General features: G+C 34.9%; 1 protein-coding gene and 1 long non-coding RNA gene across 2 annotated transcripts in view; one reads left to right on the top strand and one right to left on the bottom strand.

Moving 5' to 3' along the window:
* LOC129277776 (voltage-dependent P/Q-type calcium channel subunit alpha-1A-like) overlaps positions 1-5,710 on the bottom strand; it is a 133,464-nt gene extending 127,754 nt beyond the window's left edge. Inside the window, exons 1-2 of the mRNA XM_064110549.1 lie at positions 4,946-5,710; positions 1,453-1,680 (exon numbers count right to left, since the gene is read on the bottom strand). Of these exons, the coding sequence (XP_063966619.1) occupies positions 1,453-1,679 (227 nt within the window). The 5' untranslated portion in view covers position 1,680; positions 4,946-5,710. The remainder of the gene's footprint in view (positions 1-1,452; positions 1,681-4,945) is intronic.
* Positions 5,711-9,837: 4,127 nt separating this feature from the next.
* On the top strand, positions 9,838-15,385 carry LOC135156887 (uncharacterized). Its single transcript, XR_010295928.1, has 3 exons — positions 9,838-10,074; positions 13,397-13,519; positions 14,115-15,385. It is a non-coding gene; the product is annotated as an uncharacterized LOC135156887 (long non-coding RNA).
* Positions 15,386-23,124: the final 7,739 nt, after the last annotated feature.

Genomic DNA, 23,124 nt, shown 5'->3' with positions numbered 1-23,124 from the left:
CGTTGATCGTCAAACTTTATTGGTGAATAAGAGTTTTGATTAATGAAAGGGGGAATCATCGAAATTGTGTTCTTATTGGTGTTGTCAAAAACAAATATAGTAATCTATGCACAAACGCTGAGGATGGGTTACCTAATGATTTATATCTAAAGAACGAAAATGCTTGCACCGGAAAATGCCATAATACACGCAGGCCAGTTAGCTGCCTCTCCTATGATCACATAATATAATTATTGCAGCAGAGGTGATTGGTTTGCATTGGGTACATGAATTATATGAAAGATGGCATACTCATTTGACAAATACATCCCAAAGCAACCGTTTTGAATTATATTATAAAATATTCATTAGTAAATTCATTTGTTAAATCCTAGTACAAATTTATTGATTCTAGATCAGAGTTTAATTATTTATGTCTTATCTCAATATCTTATATTTTTATCAACTATTGTATGTGTATTGTATGTATCAATCATATTAGTAAATTGTACGCAATTCAGCCGTAAGGCTGCTATGTGCAACTTTTTTATACCGAAATGAATAAATAAATAAAAAATAAATGTAAACCGCACATCCTGCCTGTATTATTATCCACGTAATGAACATCCATGAATTAAAACAATGTTGATTATCAAGACCCTTCCCCTTTTTTCATTGCAATTCATTGCAATATGGAAGTAGTGACATGCATATCGTGTATGGTGAACGTTTATGCAAGCTTTCCATGGACTATCGATCAGTGTAGATGTACAAGGCATACTGCTTTATCGATCTATCCTTGTGTATGAAGTGCCGCATATTGAGGAGCGGAGATGCGTATATTAATATCACGCCCGCCACGTACAGCAATATTATGAATGTGACATTAGCGATGTTTGCCCAAATTATAATACAATTACGTCTGCTGGTTGTCGTACTATTCCACTTGACTGTAAAGCAAAATGGTGAACCCACGTATTGATTCAGAGTAAAGATTAGTTAGCATGAATTATTTATTGATAACGCATATTATCAGTTGTCGTCTGCCGTTACAAATAATTCATATTGACTTGCACTGTTTATGAACATATGTTCTGGTCTGAATACCTATTACAGAGATTTATGCAGCGAATTCCAAAGAAGATTACGATAACATATGTATGAGATGATAAAACATGCATAAAGGCCTACCCAGTAAAAACGCTGTTAAAAATCAAAATTGTCAGACAACGCTCTGTTTACTAAAGAACCTTACAGTGGTTGTTTAATATCTTAAACAACGTTAAATTTTTATCAATAAAATATTAATTCTTCATACATTTAGCGTGGTTGTTTAAACTGTTAAACATCTACCGTAAGGTTCATATAGTAAACAGTGCTGTATGACATTTTAAACAGTCTTGATTTACACAAAGTGTCGCAATATACATGCAATAATATGAAATATATAATTGAAAATGTAGTAAAGGATATAGCCATTCTGTTAGCCATTTTGCACATCTCCGAATGAAGTTTTCTTCACTGAAGATGAATAGAGAGCGATTACTGGTAAGCACAGACACGATGAAACCAGCGGGGGATTTAGTCTTCTTCTGCGTGACTTCGGGCGAGGGAGGGGGAGGCTCTCGGGCTGGACCCCCGCCAAAATTCACCTCCAGTCCGTCCGAATACGGAGTCGCCCCCGTTGTTAGAGCCGCCATCCTGCAGGGAGAAACAAAAGAAAATGAGTCAGTGACGCTATATATATAAATATATATATAAATATATATATAAATATATATATATATAAATGTGAGAAGTTACACATGTACAACAGCTTTGGCAACTCTTGTATTTGAATATTTTGTGAAAGAAATAAATGAAGAGAACAAAGGTAGGCGTAGCTTAAATTAAGGTTATATAAATATATATATATTTGTTGAATAGATGAATATAACCTTTCTGTGAGTTTAAAAAAAACAACGGCGCGAAAAAAATAATCGACACGTCTGATCACTCATCAACTATCCATTTCCCCTTCTTCTTTCGGAAAATTTGTTTATGTTTTTTTCTTTCGCTTTTAATTTGTTTTGAACTAAATTGCAAAAAATAGAACACATTTGAAGTATATGGACTATAGTGACGATGTCTAAAGTGGTACAATGATATTCATATCATCTGGCACCCCCACGCACACACACACACCATCACATAACTGAAGTAACGCAAAGAGATTATGGAAATTATCATTGCAATGAAACGTGAAAAAGCAAACAATTTCCAAGTACAAATATTATCCATGACGGCGTTTTTTGCATTTGCATCTGTATCATTTTCAGCACATACACTAAGTCCACACCACGAAACAGACTTCGACAACACATGAGACAAAAAAAAAAAGAAGAGAGACACATTTGATTTCGATATGTTCCGCATATCCTAGGGAATGTCGGATTGTGTTACATTTTTGTTTGCATTCAGAGTACACCAAGAAGTGTGTTGATGACAAAAAAAGACGTATAGGGCGAAAGTGATTAGCAGAGTGCTGACGGGATGAGATACAAAGGAGACAAGATAATTCCCGCCTCATCCCGTTAGAAAGGTCGAAATTCATACACCTCGTCCACAAAACGATTGGAATACAACACGAATTCGGTATCATCTTTCTGATGTAAGATTTTTTTTATTACTAGCAGTATCTGAATGAAATATAATTTCGATATCAATGTTCAAAAATATTGTTACGAATTGGGCATCAGCTCCATCGGCTCTGGCAGCACCTTAAAATAGACATGATTTAGATTATATTGTATACGAGAAGTCGGCTAACTCCGTAATACAAGGGGCGAATCTCATGCTATTCGATATTCGCCCAAGGCCGAGACGTGACAGTCCTGACCAATCATGACGAATAAAAAAAACTTAGAGAAGTTGACCTGTTCGTCGAAGCACTCAGGAATGACAAGAAATGATTCATCCTCCGTGTCTACAAGTTTTGTTTTAAGTGCTAATACCAGGAAATAAACATACTTATTGCTATGAATATATATGGTTGCATGACGATCAATACATAACTTGTTAAATATGACAAGTCATGGATCATTGTGGCTGTTTTTGGAAAGCACTTTTTTGAAGGGGTAGTTTTTAAAACAAAAACGTATGCTTTTGATTTGCTTCAGTGAAAGGTCAAGTTGGTCAAACGGTCACAAAGTATAATTAGAATTGCTTAACCAATGATAATGGAAAGCAAACTTGACAAGTTTAACATTATCCTGCCATCAAAAAAGAATATCCACTGAAGTATATTCTCATAACTATTTCTTTTTAATATATATGCCTACGTCAGATATTAGCACACAATAAATAATAACATAACGGATTTATGTGCAGTTTGATTTTGAACATTTAGTCATAAATATAAACCCTTGGTTGAAGTTTGTCCACAAAAAGGATTTTTAATCAATATTTCGCGGCAACAAGCCACGATTATAAATTATTATTACGTATGCAATGCATTAGGTCATCGTATACTATTACAAAAGATTTAGAATGCACGGCTTGAAATCAATGTCCTATCATTATATCCGTATACACATAGTACCAGTATAATTTTCACAATGATTGAAATAGGATCTTTTTGATAGGATAAATTTTCAGTGGACATCTGCTGGCATTACTGCGACGGTCTAACTTAAGGAGACGCATAATTTAATGCCTTATCTTACATAATTCCCTTGTTAAGGGTATGATAAATGTCCATCTGATCAAAAAGGGAAAACATACCCATGAAAATAATAGAATAAAAGAGTTTGACTAACTATGCATTATCTGCTAGGTTGGCTAAAAGGTAGCAATATTTAAGCCCCCCTCTCTCTCTCTCCCCCTTTCTCTCTCTCTCTCTCTCTATATATATATGATTGTGTTTAAATTTACCTATCATTAATAGCACACAAGCTTATCAAAATCATATACATGCAAAAAAAAATCCTTTCTAAACTTGATAAAGTATTTTCAGAAATCAATACCGTGAATGACAGTTTCAATGAATGCCGTATCCCTGATTACATGGAAGTCTATTTTCAGATTGTTTATCAGTATACTTTGATTTAAGATGATATACATGGCATGTATATATATGTATGTATATATATATATATATCAAGATAAAATTTGATTAAGGGATTATCATAACATTCTCTTGTGAATTATAACGAAATTGAATAGTTCAAAGTGAATATTTTCTTATACTTGCTAATTTCTTTGGCGTTATTAAATGTCATTCTACATGAAATATTATGCTTGAAATATGTTCTCTCTCTCAGTATATGTATATACTTCAATATGCAGCATATTTATGAAAAAATGCAATGAACATGATAATACAATTATTTTTTGTTAATTGGGAGATCATACCGTTAATTAACCTGGAAAAGACGTTAGTGTTGATTCATAATGCATTATCAACATCTGATTCGAATGGAGCAGTAATGGGAAATATAGTGGCGCCATGCTATCTTTGATTCACTGCTTTAATAATAGTGTTTAGGTGTCTTAATAGTTTTCCAACTGTCTTGAAAAGACTCATTTATCATAATATTATCATCATTTATCACAACATTATCAGACATACATTACATTAACACTGTACATATCAGAGAAAAGGATTATAAACGTGTGTTATAAATGCGATTATATGCATATGGTGTGTGGATTCGGAAGGAATTGTTTTCAAATCACTTTCGTGGAATTATGGCGTCACCCCCACTTGCATATCGGCCAGCAGGTGATGCTGGATAGGTGTCAAACCTCCCATGGAACCGGATTGAGATAATACTGAATAGATATTACTCCCATGCAGTAATGGGCTCTCTTCAAACCAGTAGCACAGTATACCATAGACGCATCAAATATTGAATTTCAGTTTTTGTTCAGTTCAAGAAAAGAGGATATTATCTGTAAATGATATGAAAAAGATTATTGTACTTACTTAATTACCTGAAGAATGTATATCTACAAATATTTACAAGAATATATCGCTTATTGCTACAGGTTCCATATCACTATCTACGTTAGATCCTAATCCATATGAGAAGGGTGGTAATACTCCAAATTTGGTTCCAAAGAAGAGATTTGATGGTGTCGTCTCCTTGGAGATGGAAAAAAACTGGTGCTCACATCGTTTTTATTACAACATTTTAGGTGAAAATATGATAGATACCGCGAGAGCAGATCCAAAGAGATGATACTGTGAGATTTTATACAGCGGAGTGGCGCGGCGCGGCGACATGAAATGAAGGTAGGCTGATATATATCGTTGCAATGTATGCATGCATGGGGCCTCTCGCATGCAGTGTGTGCGCTCTCGTGCTGGGAAAAGCTTCTCTATACCACGGTATACATATTCATGAGGGTGCTTTTATGCGGGGCGCTTTATGCGCTGGTGGTAGATGCGACGAGCGATTAAAGACGAACCTACTCGGTAGGAGCATGCATTTCTGTACACACGGTCGTGCGGTCGGTTCTGAACGTTTGCTGGTCCCGCAAATATTCACAACCAAAAAATTGACGGCATTTAGTGCATTTGTTTTAGACCTGCTTGTTAGTTAACCTTTAACGGTCGCCCCACGACGAGAGTTTGTGTCACCGCAGCTAGCGCTGACTCTCACTCGATATGCAAATCTAGCGCCCGGAATAATTCGATGGCGAGCTGATAAAGTGTACATGATTTGCTTCGTATTCTCTGCGCAGAACTGAAAGCTGTCGTTGATTATAAATTACATTTGCAACTATAAATGGCTGTCTGCGTTATTTGTATAATTTAATTGAATAAACGTGTGTATTTATACTAAGTAAACTATTCACACAATGACGTTAATAATCCAGTAATATAGTTATCTCCCTTGGAAGCACAAAACATGGTATAAATAATACACTTCTGTTACAAATACAATAAAGAAATATCGTAGAGTATTATATCATCGGCAAATTTCGCACATTTTGAAGGAAACTTATCAACTCCATGGAATAGCAATCATGTGCTGATTATATAAAGGCAAAGTACAAAATGAAATAAGATCTAAGTGCAATGGAGCATTCAACTAAGAAATGTGCTCAGTAACCTGAGAAATAAGTTCTATTTTTGACAATATTAAATTTTATATTCAATCTATGATTACTTTTACTACAACTAATCGACAATAATAGAGACAATTTCATGGTTAGTGACGTTACATTTAAGAAAATGATTGTACCTTTTGATACATCAAAGCCAATATTGATTCAATTTCAAGTGCTAAAAATAACTACAACAGACATTCCCCATTCCTCCTTCAAAAGATTATAGGAGCTAGTGTGAAATTAAAAATATCGGAATTGTATAAAAAGTAAACATCAACCCGATCGGCATAGCGGTACAAAACAGACTAATAACAGAATCAATGTTACAGTGGAGTTGGGTTAACATAGAACCATATCAGATTTACTTCTCACATGATGAAAACCATACTATAGCTTATAAAAACATCTAACCCCAAAGTAGCTATAACAAACGTTTCATCTCGTTTCAATTATATAAATCAAATCAAAATGTTGGCTTACTACCAACTTCAATAATGTTAAAGGGGTACTCCGGTCTGAAAATATTTATATTTAAATAAATAGAGTAAAATTTACAAAGCAAAATGCTGAAAATTTCATCTAAATTGGATAACAAATAACGAAGTTATTGAATTTTAAAGTTTAGCAATATTTTGTGACAATAGTTATATGCACGTCATCATGAATACTCATTAGGTGGGCTGATGATGTAAAATCCCTACTTTCTTTTTTCTTATGTTATTACATGAAATCATAATTGTTTCATTCGTTTTTCCATACATGAGTGAATAATGTGTCTCCTTTATAATAAAATAAGTTGCAGCAATTAATGTCTAATACAGTTAATCAGTTGGCAATCTACTCTTTTTATTTCATGGTAGAAAAAAATTGAATAAACCTAATTTCATATAATAAAATACAAAAGAACAAGTGGGGATATGACATCATTAATTTTCTCATGGAATATTCATTAATACATACCTTGAACGGTTTTACCGGAATAATGCAAATTTTTAAAATACCCTAACTTTGTTATTCCTTGTCCGATTTCGATCACATTTTCAGTGTTTTGTTTGTCTGATTTTTCTTTATCTGTTTAAATCATACTATTTTCAGCCCGGAGCATCCCTTAAAAATATTGTCACATACTTTTTTTTAATGAAATTTTTCCTATTATTGAAGTCAAACAGGCAACAATATAAGATAGGTATTAAATATTTGTAGGTGGGTGAAATTAAATGAATTAGGAAAGCATGAATGATATGAAGGATTATGTAATATTACTTTGGAATTTTCAGTGAATTTTTATCTCAACGACAATTTACTTCCTCTCCGAAACCATACCTCGGAAGCCTTTGGAAACATGATGAACTTGCAAAAATATATATTTACTATTTACGACAAGCAACGTGGATTATAATGTCAATTACAAATTATTTGGAATTCTGTTAGATTGACAGAATTATTCTGAAGATTACGACATGACATGGCAAATAAGATTATTAGGCGGCAGTATAAGTTTATTAGCCGGGTACAAGCGCTTGTAACAGAACATGCTATATCACGCTTCGTTACACGGAGATCCATGAAATATTTTTATGATGCATCTTGTATTTACATCTTAATAATCATTTTGATCAGTCTGATATAAAGGTTTTCATATCTCCCACTGACAACTTTCTTTAATAGATTGAAATCCTTCCCCTAATCTTAAAGTAAAAACCGATTTCCAAACAATGCATTCCACCGCCTGTAATATCATCACGATAACCATCATCATCATTATCATCATACAAATCGCCATCGTCGACATCACCATCGTAGCCACCACCCTCATCATTATTTTCAACGCCACTACCATCACCAGCATAATCATCTCCACCATCATGAACATCAGCATCAGCATCTTATGGAACGCATCACCAATACATTCCTCATAATATATAGTATAATAATGCAATGCTACTTTTTCTATCACATAACAAATCCATATCTACACATTCTTCCCTTGACACTTTCTATGACAATATCAAATGTCATTCCTGTACTATTTTCGATAGCTTACTGCCCAAGCCCCCATGTCGTGGGAGTGAGATGAAGCACCGGTCACGACCGGGCACTTTAAGACTTCTCGTGTTACATCGGTCAGGGCAGAAATGCAAGTTTACACAAATCAGCCATCAACCGCGTGTTAAAGTATACAATCAAGCCCGAGAAGATGTGCACGCGGAGACGCCGCCGAGATGCTAGTCAAATTGAGCTGGGATCTGGGATTAGCTGAATAACATTTCGCTTTTCTAGGACTCTGACAAAACTTCTTCAACTCTGAAGTCTCTCTATCACTCATTTGCTCTCTAATTTTTCCTCTCATCTTCTCTCCCCCTCTCTTCTTCCCCCTCTCTCTCTTCCTTGTCTCTTTCGCCGTTTATTTCATTTGCCTTCATGCCCTCTCAAAATTTCTCCTCTTTCTCGACATATATCAACTCTCTTTCTGTTTGTTTGTTCTTTCTTGCCTCTACTCAATACTCGTATCTCATTTTCACCTCATAGTACCTCGATGTAATCCTGGTTCCCCAATATATACCAATTGTATATACATGTACCAACGTTATATTTAATTCTTCAGCTATCAAGCGTTAATGTGTCATCTTTATACACTTTTCAAACCGCTAAGAGTAAAAAAGAAAAAAAATCCTGAAATCCCCTGAGCTTCGAATTTTCCTTTAATATCCATATAATTATGAATATCGAATTAGTTTGATATAATGGAGCTCGGTATTGTAATATGCCAAATAATTGCTAGATTTATATATAATTACCTCGTGTACCTAATTAATACCCGAGTCTTATACAGGGCATTATGGGAGCCCCTAGCTGTGAAGATATAATGAGAGAATTTTGTTGACTATGCCAGATTACACGCTCATGTCTGGGTGTATGAGAACGTAATGTGACAGAGGCGGTTGCCCCCGGGGCACGACGTCATCAAACACTCTGCTGAACTGTACTGACGTGTATAGAATGGTCACTCTTCACATCTCGCTTGGCGCCGCGTGAGCGTTACACTGCATAGGGCATTCGCAATGGCGGTTCGATTGCCTTTAGTCTAGAGAAGATGTGAACGTCGGGGAGCCCACACCAGTCTGCTCCTCGTTAACGCGGTTTTCGGATAAGAAATGGATAGTGTGAATAAATCTAACGTATCATCGATATCATTATCTGGCTTTCTTCGGCGGGGTAATTACAAAATGATTTATCATATAATTACCCAGCTTTCTAACGTGCCTAATATCAAATTTCTACCCAAGCTACATGTATGCGTTCACTCAGTAATGGATACCTTTTCAGGCTGAACCATATCCCCTCAAAAATTCTCTCCGAATACCGTAATGCAAATGAAGCCTACTCTCATTATTGCTAAAACGGTTTCAGATATTCAATGCAATTTACCAATTGTATATACCAACGGTATATTTAATTCTTCAGCTATCAAGCGTTAATGTGTCATGCTGACCACAAACAATTTCCTAATGCCTTTCACCCAAAGTTCCCAAATACTTCCCATAATTATTTGGGTTCTATTTATTCCTCGGTGTCATCTATCATATGAATTAACAATGGAAACAGTCAATTCGATATAATGACCAATTTGCATTTACCACGAACCGCATGAGTGTGACATATTTGCCCTTTTTTGAAATCGACGAAACGTAATAGGCAATACATTATAATTATGTCACCTGGGCCCTGTTGCAAAAAAATTTATGTCATTATGACATAAATTTCGATCATGACATAAAATCATGCATAGCTTATGCCGTTGACATAAATTCTGTTGCATAAAAATATTTATGTATTGTTTTAGCTTATGACGCGATTTAATCATCATTACATAAACTGAATAGTCATGAACGAGCCTGTTGACATAAACTTGGCATAAGTTGTCATTTTCAGCCGCAGCAAGTTCTTGCGAAAAAGGGTCATCGGCTTCCCATTTTGACGGGATAGAGGCATATTTTGGTATGTATCCAATTTCATTGTTATATATCATAGATAATAGATCTATCTCACGTTCTGACTAAAAATTAAAGTTTCTTAGTATAAAGAGATATTTTAAATTAATCATTATCGCCGTCAATTTTATGCAATGATTGCTTGTAAACTCTCCGGCTGCTTTTAGCCGTACAACGCCGGCAGTGCTAGCCGGAGGTTCCGGCGTCTGACACAGACAAATAATGCATAGAATCAACACCGTCAGAAAACAGTTTTAAATGATCTTCACGACATTGGACATTGTTTTTAAGGTTCCTGTGTCGGATGAACATGCGTGTCGGATGAACATGCATGTCGGATGAACATGCGTGGAATGAACACCGACAGAAAACAGTTTTAATTCATCTTCACGACATATTAGACATTGATTTTTAAGGTTTTTTTTTGAGCACCCCCGCCCTTTCTGGAAAATTCTAAATCTAGTCAGTATATTGGTAGTATTTCTAGAGTCTAAATTCTAACGTTAACAAGTTAGATCTAGTCTAGGCCTAATGTTAGATTCGACTAGACTAGTCTAGACCCTCTAGTTAGGGCCTAGACTAGAGTCTATCCAGCTCTGTCACTCACTGACCGTCGCGTCAGAGCCAGGCCCTAGACTTTCTAGCCCTCAGTAAAGTCTAAGACAAACTAAGTAAGAATAAGTTAGGGCCTAGCCAGGCCAGACCTATAATAAGTTATAACAGAGCCTATATTAGTAGATAAAAAAGAATTAGGCTAGAGAGTAGAGCCTAGGTATGGCCTACCTCAAGCGAGGGTTCGTACATGTATAGGCTCCACTATAGATAGTAGTTAGTACGTACTTCACTACCGCTACCGTCCGCTCCACTATCAGATACAAATGAGATAGGTTGAGTGGAGGGTAGCGGTAGTGAAGTGTATTGGAGCCTATAGTATACGAGCCCTCGCCTGAGGTAGACAGGGCCAGGCCCAAAGCCTATATTAGCTATATTAGCTTGGCCCCTTTTAAGTTCTAGTCTAGATCTGCAGTAGTCAGTAGATATATTCTGATCTAGTTTTCTATCTAGGGTCTTAGTTAGACTTAGACTAGTCACTAGACCTCCCAGGTCTAGATCTAGATCTAAGAAATTTTAATTTGTCTTGGTTAGCCGAGCTGGCTCTACCATTGTATTACTGCTTTACTAGATCTACATGTAGGCCTACCCCGGTTTGGGCCTTGGTTCTGGCCAGGGAATGAGGTGGTGCAGCCCTGCCCCTGGACCGGGTCTGGCTTGGGTTCCTTCCATTCATGCTTTTATTATAGATCAAAATCGAGACCTAATTCGGGACCCAATCTAGTTTAGCAATACAAGAGATCTGAAATAGATGTAGCTCAGGCAGAACGAGCGATTGCTTGTAATTTATTTGTATATTCTAGGGCCCAAAATTGAAACTGTCTTTGCATCATTAGTAAGCTAATCATTTGTAGGGCCTATCTATCATAGATTATCTAACACTATGGATCTACTAGAACTACAAATGTTACTCTAGATCCATTCTATGTCTAATCTTTAGCCTGGCTTCTTAACTCTGACATTAAAATTCAAATTGAGTCTAGTACTGTAGGTTCTAACTTAGACCTTTGGAAGGCGGGGCCTCTGCTGCCTACGCTACGGTGGTGGAGCCCCCTGGGTTTATGATAGAGCTATGGAATAGGGTAGTCTAGCTCTAATATTGTTTTCTAATGACAGGGGTAGAGGCCTAGATCTAGTCAAGATTCATCAGTTGGAAGATGTGCACTACAATAACATGTAGAGTATTAGACCCTAGCCCTAGGAGCGAGTTGGGGGGGGGGGTCCCTCTCTGTTAAGCAAAAAAAAATGAAATGATTGGTGTGTATTGTGATAAAATAATATAGAAAACCCTGGGACACCCTCTGTGTTAACAAAGACTGGAGACTACTGAACAGGATGGGAAAGAAGGGGGGGGGGGAGAAGAATTACGCACTGAACTAATTAATTTAAACACTGAACTGAAAAGACATGTAATTTCACAAAAAACTTGTCTGATGAGACTGATGACTACATTGTATGTTGATATCTAATATAGATATTAATGTACATCTTCGATTTATATTTTAGACTCTTCCAATTTTTAACAAAAGCAATGAGTTGAACATGCAGTAAAAAAAAAAAGAGATCTACATGTATGTATCCTCTGTGTTTTCTGATTTGAATATATTCTCTGCAAGCTGGCTGCTGGCCTGTAGACAAGCTACCTGTTTGCTAAGTTTAATACACTTCTGAGGATATAGTGCACATTTTAGTTCTTTGATTTGTTTAACAGGTTAAAAACCTTATCAAATGCCTTTTCTATTAATTTTAAACCAATGCACAAGTAATATGTTTGGAGAAAAGGCATTTCCATTACCGGTAACTACAAGATTTGGTTTCTGATCTGTGGATAAAAATAACCATGATAATTGAAATTCTCTTGGTGACTGTTATCGAGAATTTTTTATACTATTTTCTATTTCCTTTACCTATTTACTCTAAAGGATTTTTCAGATAAATTATTAAAGGGGTGCTTTTTTTTTTGAAAAAAAAACCTTGGCAATTTGAATTTTTTAAAATCCCAAATTTTTTGTATAAATAATAGAATTATAAGGCCTACAATTTTCTTACCTATCAAAACCTATCTTCATTAGAAGTATTCACATATTGCGTGTGTAAATCATTTTTCTAACATATTTTTCTAACAGAAAAAAGGAATTTGAAGCCTTAATGAAACACTTGTACTCTCCTTGCAATATTGCATCCTAAGTGATAAAGGTGCAAAAATTGACCTTGTCATTATTGTTTGCACCCAGAAATGTTCGTTTGCACAATAAAAGGGGCAACATTTTACCTTTTAAGGTGCATAATAGTATTACTTAAACATTAAAAATGTTCAAATCTTTTAACCTTTATTACATGGTTCAAATCTGCTACACCCATAAAGGTGCACAAATGAGCATAATTGCGCTCATTGGCACTCCTTATTGTACCAACCCCTAAGGTTCAAATTTGAACCTTCTTAGTGTTTTCATCAAACCATTTCAAGGTTGAATGACTAGACCTTATTTGCCTTTGATTAGTATTCTCAATGCACTCATGGATAGAATTCATTTTTACACAGTTCTGAAAATAGCCAGTGAAACTGTCCCAACACCCCTGTCAAATATATTTGACAAAATCTGTAATGATTAAAATATTTTTTTTAAAGAAGGAACTTCAGTTGTTTATTCAAAATGTAAATATGAATTCATTCTCATATGTCACTATTAAAAATTTTGTATTCACTTTCCTAACAGTTGAACCACACAAACGGTGAGAAGAGGTAGAAATAAAGAGGGGGATTGCAACTGGAAGGAGATGGAAGTCCAGACACTCTGCCACTGTGTGCCATTGAACAAGAAATCTCTTTTAGTATGAAGGTAAGTTTTTATATAAAGTTGTGTTTATTGAATATTCTACTTGTAAATACAAGTATACTATACGGTAATATTTATTCTAATTTATTTTATTGTTTTTAAGAGCGGTTGTAAATGTGATGTACTGTTATATATCATTCATTTTCAAATATGAATCTCTTTTACAATTCATCTCAACAAAGAGACTAACAATGTGAGCTTACAAGCATAAACACAATATAAGTGCATTTAGGAATAAAATAGTGGTAGGAGTAGAAGGGAGAGGTCGCAAGTTGATAACATAAACATGACCTTGACCTCAATTTTGTGTTGTTGTATTTTTTCGCCAAATATGAACATTTTCTCCAATGACTTGATTGAAATGAAATATATTCTTACAACCATATAAGGGTAAACAAAATAATATTCGGAGACTATTAACCCATTTTTTAATTTTACATTATATACATTTTTTTTATTTAAGCCTGTGATTGCAATCTCAAAAGGCTCTTTCATAATCTTGAAGAGATACATCATACATGCACATGTATGTGAACACTCTACTATTATAAAGTTGAGTTGCTAAAGTTGTTTTCACTTATTATTCTTATAATTTCAGATTATTCAAGAGTCAAGACTGTTGAAGACGTGACGACATGGACCTGGTTGCACATGGCAAGGGAACTATCTGGTTGTACCCTGAAGTATTCGCTTTAAGATTTGAAAATGAGCAAAAGTAATAATTTTCATTTTTTCAGAGATAATAATCATTATATTGACATTGTGGATATCTTTTTATGATTGTTATCATAAAATTATTATAATGTTAATGATGATAGGTCATAATAATACAAATGAATTATAAGTAGAAAAGAAGACAACCAAAAATGAGGAGGAAAAGAAGAAGATGAAGAAGAAAAAGAAGAGGAGGGGTGGAAGAGGAGAAAAGGAGAAGAATAAATAACATCACTGTGAGTTCCTCTTCATGATATTACATAAATATTTGTCTCTTTTAAATGAAAATATTTATTAAGCATAAAAATAGGATTTAGTTATTCTTGTTTTTTAAGATGTATTATTATGTATCATGTTTGTAGTTGTACACTTGATTGAGGTACATGTATTGTATTCATTTAGGATATAAATAATATGTTTTATTTGAATCCATGTACCTCTTTAAAGGACAAGTCCACCCCAACAAAAAGTTGATTTGAATAAAAAGAGAAAAATCCAACAAGCATAACACTGAAAATTTCATCAAAATCGGATGTAAAATAAGAAAGTAATGACATTTTAAAGTTTTGCTTAATTTCACAAAACAGTTATATGCACATTCTGGTGGGTATGCAAATGAGGTGACTGATGACGTCATCCACTCACTATTTCTTTGGTATTTTATAATATGAAATATGGAATATTCAATTTTTCTCCTCATTGTCAAGTGAAAGAACGATTAATTCCTCCCTGAACATGTGGAATGAGCATTGTTTAATACTATATGATCAGTCAAGTTGTTCCTTATTGTCAAATCTATAAAAAAGAAGAAATATAGTATAATTCAAACAATGAAAAACAAAAGAAATAGTGAGTTAGGGACATCATCGACTGTCTCGTTTGAGTTGTGCATACAATGTTTTGTGAAAAATAAGCAAAACTTTAAAATGTCATAACTTTCTTATTTTACATCCGATTTTGATGAAATTTTCAGCGTTTTGCTAGTTTGATTTTTCTCTTTTTATTTAAATCAACATTTTCTGGGGTGGATTTGACCTTTGAATCATATTTATACAGTCATGATTAAAGGACATTGGACAGGTAACAAGATTACATTGTTTTACAAATTTTAGTGTGATTTTATTTTAAAAGTAATAAAATTTACATAAAATGTCATTCTTTTTGCTTCATCTCTTTGTTCGTTTTTTTTTATTGAATCGGGAGGGGGTGGGGTGTGGTAAAAATATGATTTGCCCCTCAGAACACACTTGTTTCCCTCCTAAAAATAGTAATTAATATTTGTAGAAAATTGTATGATTGTTTTTTTATGAACTTTTTTATGAATTTTTTTATTGTCCCATAAATTGTCAAATTAGGAAAATAATTGATTGAGATGAAGATTTGAAGTAGGAAGGGCGATAAATTAAAAGGAAATTCATATAAAAGTGAGAAAAAGATCCAGAGATGCAAAGATATATATATATATATATAGGGAATAATGAGAGGGGGGGGGGGGCGAGGTGAAGTAGAATGGGAAAGGGAAAGAAAAAGTACTATAAATGTGAAGGAGTCATTAACAGAGATAGATGTATTGAGAATTGAAGAGATAAGTTCCGAGAATGATAGTGGGCCAATCTCGGAGGGAGGATGATAATGAAAGGGGAAAAGAGGATAAAGCATTTTTTTTTTTGGGGGGGGATTACATTTGATGAGAGAGAGATAGACAGAAAATGGCCAGGTGCTCAAAGATGAAAAAATATAAATGATGGGTGACAGTGGTATTGACATATTATATAATGTTACCATGGTAACACGATTTCCGACACATGTAAAAAAATGTCATGTATTTGTCTTTACCTCGAGACCAATGTGTGAGCCAAATTTCATTAGAATTGGTTGAAAACTAATCAAGTAGTTGGAACCAATATATTTTTACCCAATTTGGGGCTTATAATATGTTGTAACCATGGCAACATAACTTCCAACACACACAAAATATGTGTCTCTCACACCTTTACCTCTCACTCAATGTGTGAACCAAATTCCAAGAGAATTGGTTGAAAATTTATGAAGAAATTAAAACTGAAAGTATTTTACCAATTTTTTGTCATGTAATATGCCGTTACCATGGCAACATGATTTCTAACACACAAAATAGGTTTTTGAGCTAGGGGAAGCAATCGCAATTCCAACACCAACGCCAACACCGGACTTGAAGTCATCCAATGTGTGTACCAAATTTCTTGTTTAATCACATCTGAATTAAGCACAAAAGGGGCGATTCTAGACTGAAAGTCAAAGTTATTATCATTATTTCGTGAGGGAGGGGTGGTGCTTGAAAAACATGAGACGTTGATATATTAAATTATAATATTATTCTAAGGAAAATGTCCTATCCTAAAAAAATAAACACAATAACTTTTATGCTTAGGCCTAGCTTTGCTTATAAAAATAAGGGAAATATTTACGATAATTATATTTTTTAATATTGAAAGAATACATCTTAGGCTATCCAATGACACAAAAATTATTTCGAAACTCCAAGTAAAACTCAATATATCATCAAAATTACAAAGGGCATAATTATAAAAAATAATCCTAAAATTACCCTTAAGTCACTTATTGCAGAAAGCCGCAGGTTATGTCTTGATTTTAATCACGACATAAATTTATGTCATTCAAATGGATTTATGTCATGATGTTATGTCGTGATTTATGACATAAAGCTTTATGCAACGGATTTATGTCAATATTTGTGTTTATGTCATGATTTATGCTGTATGACATAAATCGTGACATAAATCATGACATAAATCAATACATAAACTTTTTTGCAACAGGGCCCTGATGTTTTAAAGTAGTTCTTTGGTAAAACAATGCATCCAGGCCCCTGTTGTGTCGTACAGTCTCGTCCTTTTAAAAGTCGCAATGTTTTTCAAATCGACCCTTACATACCTCATGGGTATCGGGGTTGAAAGACCTAGTCATAGCAAAAGGGGGTTAATTGCTAGTGAAACTCATATCTGTGTACGAACAGGTGGTTGGGAAGATAGGTATTCATTGATATTACTTCCTAGATTATAATGGCACCTTTTAAAATGCAGGTGTTTTTCACCAGATATTTTGAAATGTGAAGAATGGCTGGATTGATCGCTCCGGGATACAGGTTTAGAAAAAAAGAGCCTCCTTCCATTGACAAGCATGCATTCGATAATGTCCTGGTCAATTTTGTTTCCCTTTTGGGTTGCCTGAGGGAGTGAATAAAATATATGATCTCATTATGAATTGGAATCTGCAAAACTTTATTTTTATCTGTTTGAAAACATCAGCGTCGGTGCATGGAAGCAGAATAATGTTCATAATAAAGTTCCTTTACATTTAACATAATAGGCACATGGTACACCAAGTCAGTCCAGTAGGGTTATAATGGCAGATCTACCTCATTATTACGAGTATTTTACATCACATTCTTTTCTCCAAAATAACCTCCATTATGACTTTTGTCCCTTTGGGCAACCTTCCCTCCAATGTAAATTATAATGATAATACTGATAACAACATCAACAACAATAATAATAATGGTAATAATAATAAATAATAACAATAGTAATGATATAATAATAGTAATAAGAATAATAAGAAGAAGAAGAAAAAGAAGAAGAAGTAGAAGAAGAAGAAAAAAAGGAGAAAGAGCAGAAGAAGAATCAGTCGATTGTTTGAGGCTTGCGAAATTTCGGAAATTCAACTCTTGCGTGTCATAAATTTTCCCCTAAACTCATTTTTAAATTATGTAAAAGATACAGCTAATTCCTTTCGCTTCCATAGAAGTTTAGAAATCCCCATCAGCGAGGTTGTAATGCATATCAATGAGATGCAAAAAACAAAGCTGATTTCATTTTGTTTTCTCTCATCACCTACTATTCAATCAGCATCATCTAACGAAAATCTTATCACAGGCTTTGATTTTTTTTTTTTTTTTTGGGGGGGGGAGAGAATGAGGAAAACCAACTTGTTTTGTCTCCTTTTATCACATCCTGCATGCACCTATGTGTTTCAGTAAAAATGTGCATTTCTCGACATGTTTCTTTCTCTATGACGTTGTTTTAAACTCATTAGTTATATCTAGACTTCAGCAGATATTGAACTCAGAAGTTGGTAATGATGTACATTTTTCCTTATATAATTGTCTTACATGAATCTTGGCGATGATTATCTTAATCACAGAATATCCATGACTGAATAAATACTAAAAAAAAAGGAGTACAGCACTCCCAGTAACTGATTACTTTTACAAGCACCGGATGATATTCTGAATTGTATTCTTTATGATATATAATTTGCGCCTTATTAAATATACACTGACAGTATAAAGACTCAAGTTCTTGCCTGCTCGGATCTTTAAAAGTTCCACATTGTCTATAATTTCAGATGTTAATGTCGTCGACATGATTACAACTGTTTTTTTTTCTTTTGGTATCTGTTAAATATAATGATCAGTAGCCTGTAGTAATACGAACGAGAGCAAAATCCGTGTACAATATGGACTGATGTTTTATAGGGATTGACATTTGAAAGGTCTTGAGGCCTATTGTTAATCACACAACTCTCTGTTATTTACTGTATTTACGGTGTACCCTTTTGTATTCGTATTTGAATGTTTCTTATGCTATTGTACCTGTATTTGTATCAGTGTGGAAAATAAATAAATCTAAATCTACATAGGCTCAAGCACAGACCAGTAAAATCTCGTTAAAGCTTAAAATTTGCTCAAAAATATAATTCAACTTTAGCAGGTACACAACTCTATTTCCTCCCCCACCCTTTATTACGATAACTCCTTCGTTACGCATTCGATCAATCCTGTACTTCTATGGTTACAGTTTAATTATCTAAAGGATTCTGCGATCTCTTCAAAACAAGAGTGAGACGGATATGAATAATGCACTAATGCAAATTGTATTGTGGCCGTGTAATCAAGCACAGAAATAGTTAACATTTGACGTTCACGCGGTTATCATAGACTAAAAATATGTTTGAATTTCATGCAAGTGTTCGGATATACGGGCACTAAGAATATAAAAATCCTCTCTTTGCTTCTCTATATAGATTTCAGAAAATAAATCTAGCATTAAAGTCTGGCCCCGTCCAGGAAACAACAACAACAGAAGTGTTACGTAGGTTAGGTTGTATACATTTCTTCTCTTGACAAGATATGATATGATAATTATAATACTGGAAATAATTAATGGGGTCATATATTATACGGTAAGATCGAATTACTATTGAATTGGATAAGATATGGTAATATATTTATAAATGGAAGGCTTCGATTGTTATGGTATTAAATCACACGGTAAGGATCATATAATGAAATATGACATTTGTAAAAGGTAAATGTCCTAAAAGGCTAGGAAGGATAAAACAGAGCTATGCTGTGTGATGGTGCATGGTATTTTATGGTATGCTATGATATAGTATGATTCCGGACAGGGTGTTATATGTTTAATATACACATTGTATATATATGCATATTTTATAAATCCGAGCTCCGAATTATTTTGTAATAAAGTTCGACTCAATTCGTATGCATGTCGACTTTAATTCATCTTTAACAAGTACATGTACTCAAAAGTAATCGCAAACATTTGAAAATTATTTGCATAAAGGCCAATACGCGCATTTTATGCATGTTCATGTTCAATAACAGCATGGAAATTGATAGATAAATTACTATCGTATTACTTCCCTACCAACATTACATAAAGCATTGCTTTTATGTAGACATTACAGCTATGTATTTTTCATTTTATGACATCTAAGAGATTGACATGACCCGGGGTAAATATCCGAGTAAAATATCAATTTGATTTTCCGTAATGACAGGACGATTGAAATTAGACAAACATGGCGGAGAAAGACAACAAATATAAGATAGCCTGGGAGATCGATATTTTGTATAATAGAGCCCTTCCCTCCCCATTGTTTCGTATTGTCAATATTACTCTGCCCTATTTTAGCATTGATCGATCTAAAGGGAAGGAGCTTTAATTAGGTCGAGACTGAACATGAATAGGATACAGCTCGCTCATAAAAATGATTCGAGAAATGCTTCTGACAAAATGATATTAAATTATTTTTGCCAAATCGATCGTGGGCCTGGCAGCCACTGTGCAGCACCAGATCGACGGAGCTCTATCCCTTAAATAATAATAAAGCAGCAACTCCCATCTTTTAACTCTTTTGGTCTGACGCGGCCGGAGTTTAACTCCCGACATCCCGGTTGTGAGACGGACGCTCTCCAAACTGAGCAAACACACTTAGTTGACCGCGAATGTAAATAAAATCAGTCATTTTTTAAACTCTGTTTCTATTACGATACATTCATTATGAGTATGGTATCAACGACAAATTACTCCTAGAAGATAAATCCAAATATGTGATAGCTATAATACGCATTCCATGATTTAGGTTGGGAAAAAAATCAGAATACCCTCTTATCATCTAGCATAATACCATAATACAAACGTTACCAAAAAGGATATTCGATATCAAATTCAGCACATTCAATATGATGGAAATCTGATGTAGGACATAGATGAAACTGGCGCCAGGGACCGAGATAAAACGGTGAATATTTAATAGGTTCTGCCTTTCTCACACCCCGCCGAAACATAGCAGCGGGACTAAGCATACTAAAACTGAGGGATGTAAGACTCGCAACGTCATTTGTTGTATGAATCATTAGGTAGCGTCGACTGATTCACACTCTGTAAGTGGTTAAGAACGTCCCACCAGGGGCCAAAGGAGTCAATACAAATCCCCGGGGAATGTGGGTGTGTGTGTGTGTGCGCGTGTGTTGAAAAAAAAAGTTGGCATGAGGGATGTGGGTGTGGGGAAGGTAGGTGTGCACTGGTAGGTGTGTGCGTGTGGGTTGGTGTATGTGTATATGTATAAAAGTGTTACGATATGCATTTTTGTTTGGAATTTCACGCATGAAGGCTTTTAAATGTCTTTGAATAATGAATTACATGAATGTTTAATGTTGTCATAAAATGGTCCATAATTATCCAGTAAATTAGCCCACCAAAATGGGAATATTACACTTTCATTTTGTTTTGTTGAATAAATGTATATCATCGTGCTTTGACAGAAATGCAAAATTCAGCTGAACTCATTTCATATCTTATCTCTCAACATGTAATTACCACTTAAACAGCTTGGAATATGATCCTCAAATAAATTGTACAATATTTGCGTTACAGTGTATGCATGTGGTTCGAAATGAATGTCAGTAAAAGCATACATCATGCTTTGTTTGTTGATATCAAGAAACCCTTTAAAAGTGAGAGTGCCATATTGCTAATTAGACAAGAAAGAAATCTAGACGCGAATGCCAAACATTCTCTAATCAGCTTTTGAAATTGAGTCTCAGGATTACGTAATCAGATAAAAGGACGGAGATGGTCATTCTTCTTTGCTAATAAAGCCAATCTAAACTTCTAATTAGATGAAGTAAAAGCACGTTTTACCCTATGGGTATGCATCTCGCTCCTGCGTATAGTATATGATAATCGGATGTCCACAAAGAAACAGACGAAGGGCAGGATCGATTTCATTTGACATGCCTGATGTTTTAGGTTGAGAATAACTTCGTTGTAATACTTAATCATGATGGTTGAAAATTCTTAACAAAGGGGGTGTATACAAATACCATTTTGTATATTTTTGTCAAATCGTTCATTCATTGTTAGATTTATTAGAAGACGCCCTCTTTTTCAACATCATGCATGATATAATGAATTTCATTCTCTTTCTCTCTCACACACACTTTATCTCTCTATCTGTCTATTCCCCCACACATATACCCACTCTCTCTGTCTCAATCTATGTTGTGTACTCTCTATCTGTATATTTCTATCTTTTCCGTCTCCAGAAAACCCTACTAATCTCTTTTACCCGCAATACTCGTCGGATTCGAGTTCACAACCAGTGCCAGAACCCCTACGACTCCTGTTAGGCTATCGGATGTTAGTCACTGATCTCGATTGAGCTCAAGCCAGCATTCATCAGGCTGGAACGCTTCGTCCCCCATCACTAGAAGAACCCCACTGCTGGAGGCATGGCCATGGTCATAATTACAGCCACATAAATTAATCGATTCTCCCCTCAGATCCGAGCACCAGCTGTATGCGTAACCATCGTGGACACCAATGTAATATCCACAATCATTGTCAAGCCCGTCAACACTGCGCAGATTAAATGCATCTGATTACGTAACACACACTACTGCATACATTGATTTTAACTCTTCTCACTGCCACTGTTGAAGACTGCAATTACTATCTTTAATGTATTATTGTAAGTTTGCAAACGAAAAAACAAGTATATTCGAATATACAAAGGAACAAGTTTCATTTTTATTCTATTCTCGTTTCCCTCTACTCTCATTTTTTATCTTTCATTGTTTCTCTGTTTTTATTCTACCACATACACAAACACATACACACAAAATGGCAACAGAGAACCCCCCTCCCCCCCAAAAAAAAAAAAATCATCGGCTAACGGTCCCGGGATTCTCCTATTCTAGACCTCCTTTAACCAAAAGACAACTCTGAGATGGACCAAAGACAATGACCGACTGGGATCTCACCCTAGAATATAAAGACATTTGCTTTGATTAGTAGGACATAATGTTTAGCTATTTGTTGAAACCTCGAGTCGTCCCTGGCCAATGTTGCTTCCTAATCACTTTAATTGAATGTTTATTACTTCTGAATCCGTTAAAAGTACACTTACAGCATCATTAATAATCATTACATCTGTCTGCGCGTCAATATTACTGTGGCATGAATGACGTAAAGCGAACTTTAGAAGGTATGAGCTGAACGAGTGAACAGAACTTAAAAGGTGGATGC

The sequence above is a fragment of the Lytechinus pictus genome, chromosome 15 (assembly GCF_037042905.1).
Source record: "Lytechinus pictus isolate F3 Inbred chromosome 15, Lp3.0, whole genome shotgun sequence".
In the NCBI taxonomy this organism is placed as follows: Eukaryota; Metazoa; Echinodermata; class Echinoidea; order Temnopleuroida; family Toxopneustidae; genus Lytechinus; species Lytechinus pictus.
Note: the sequence above shows the minus strand (reverse complement) of the source record. Positions and strands in the feature narration are given on the sequence as shown.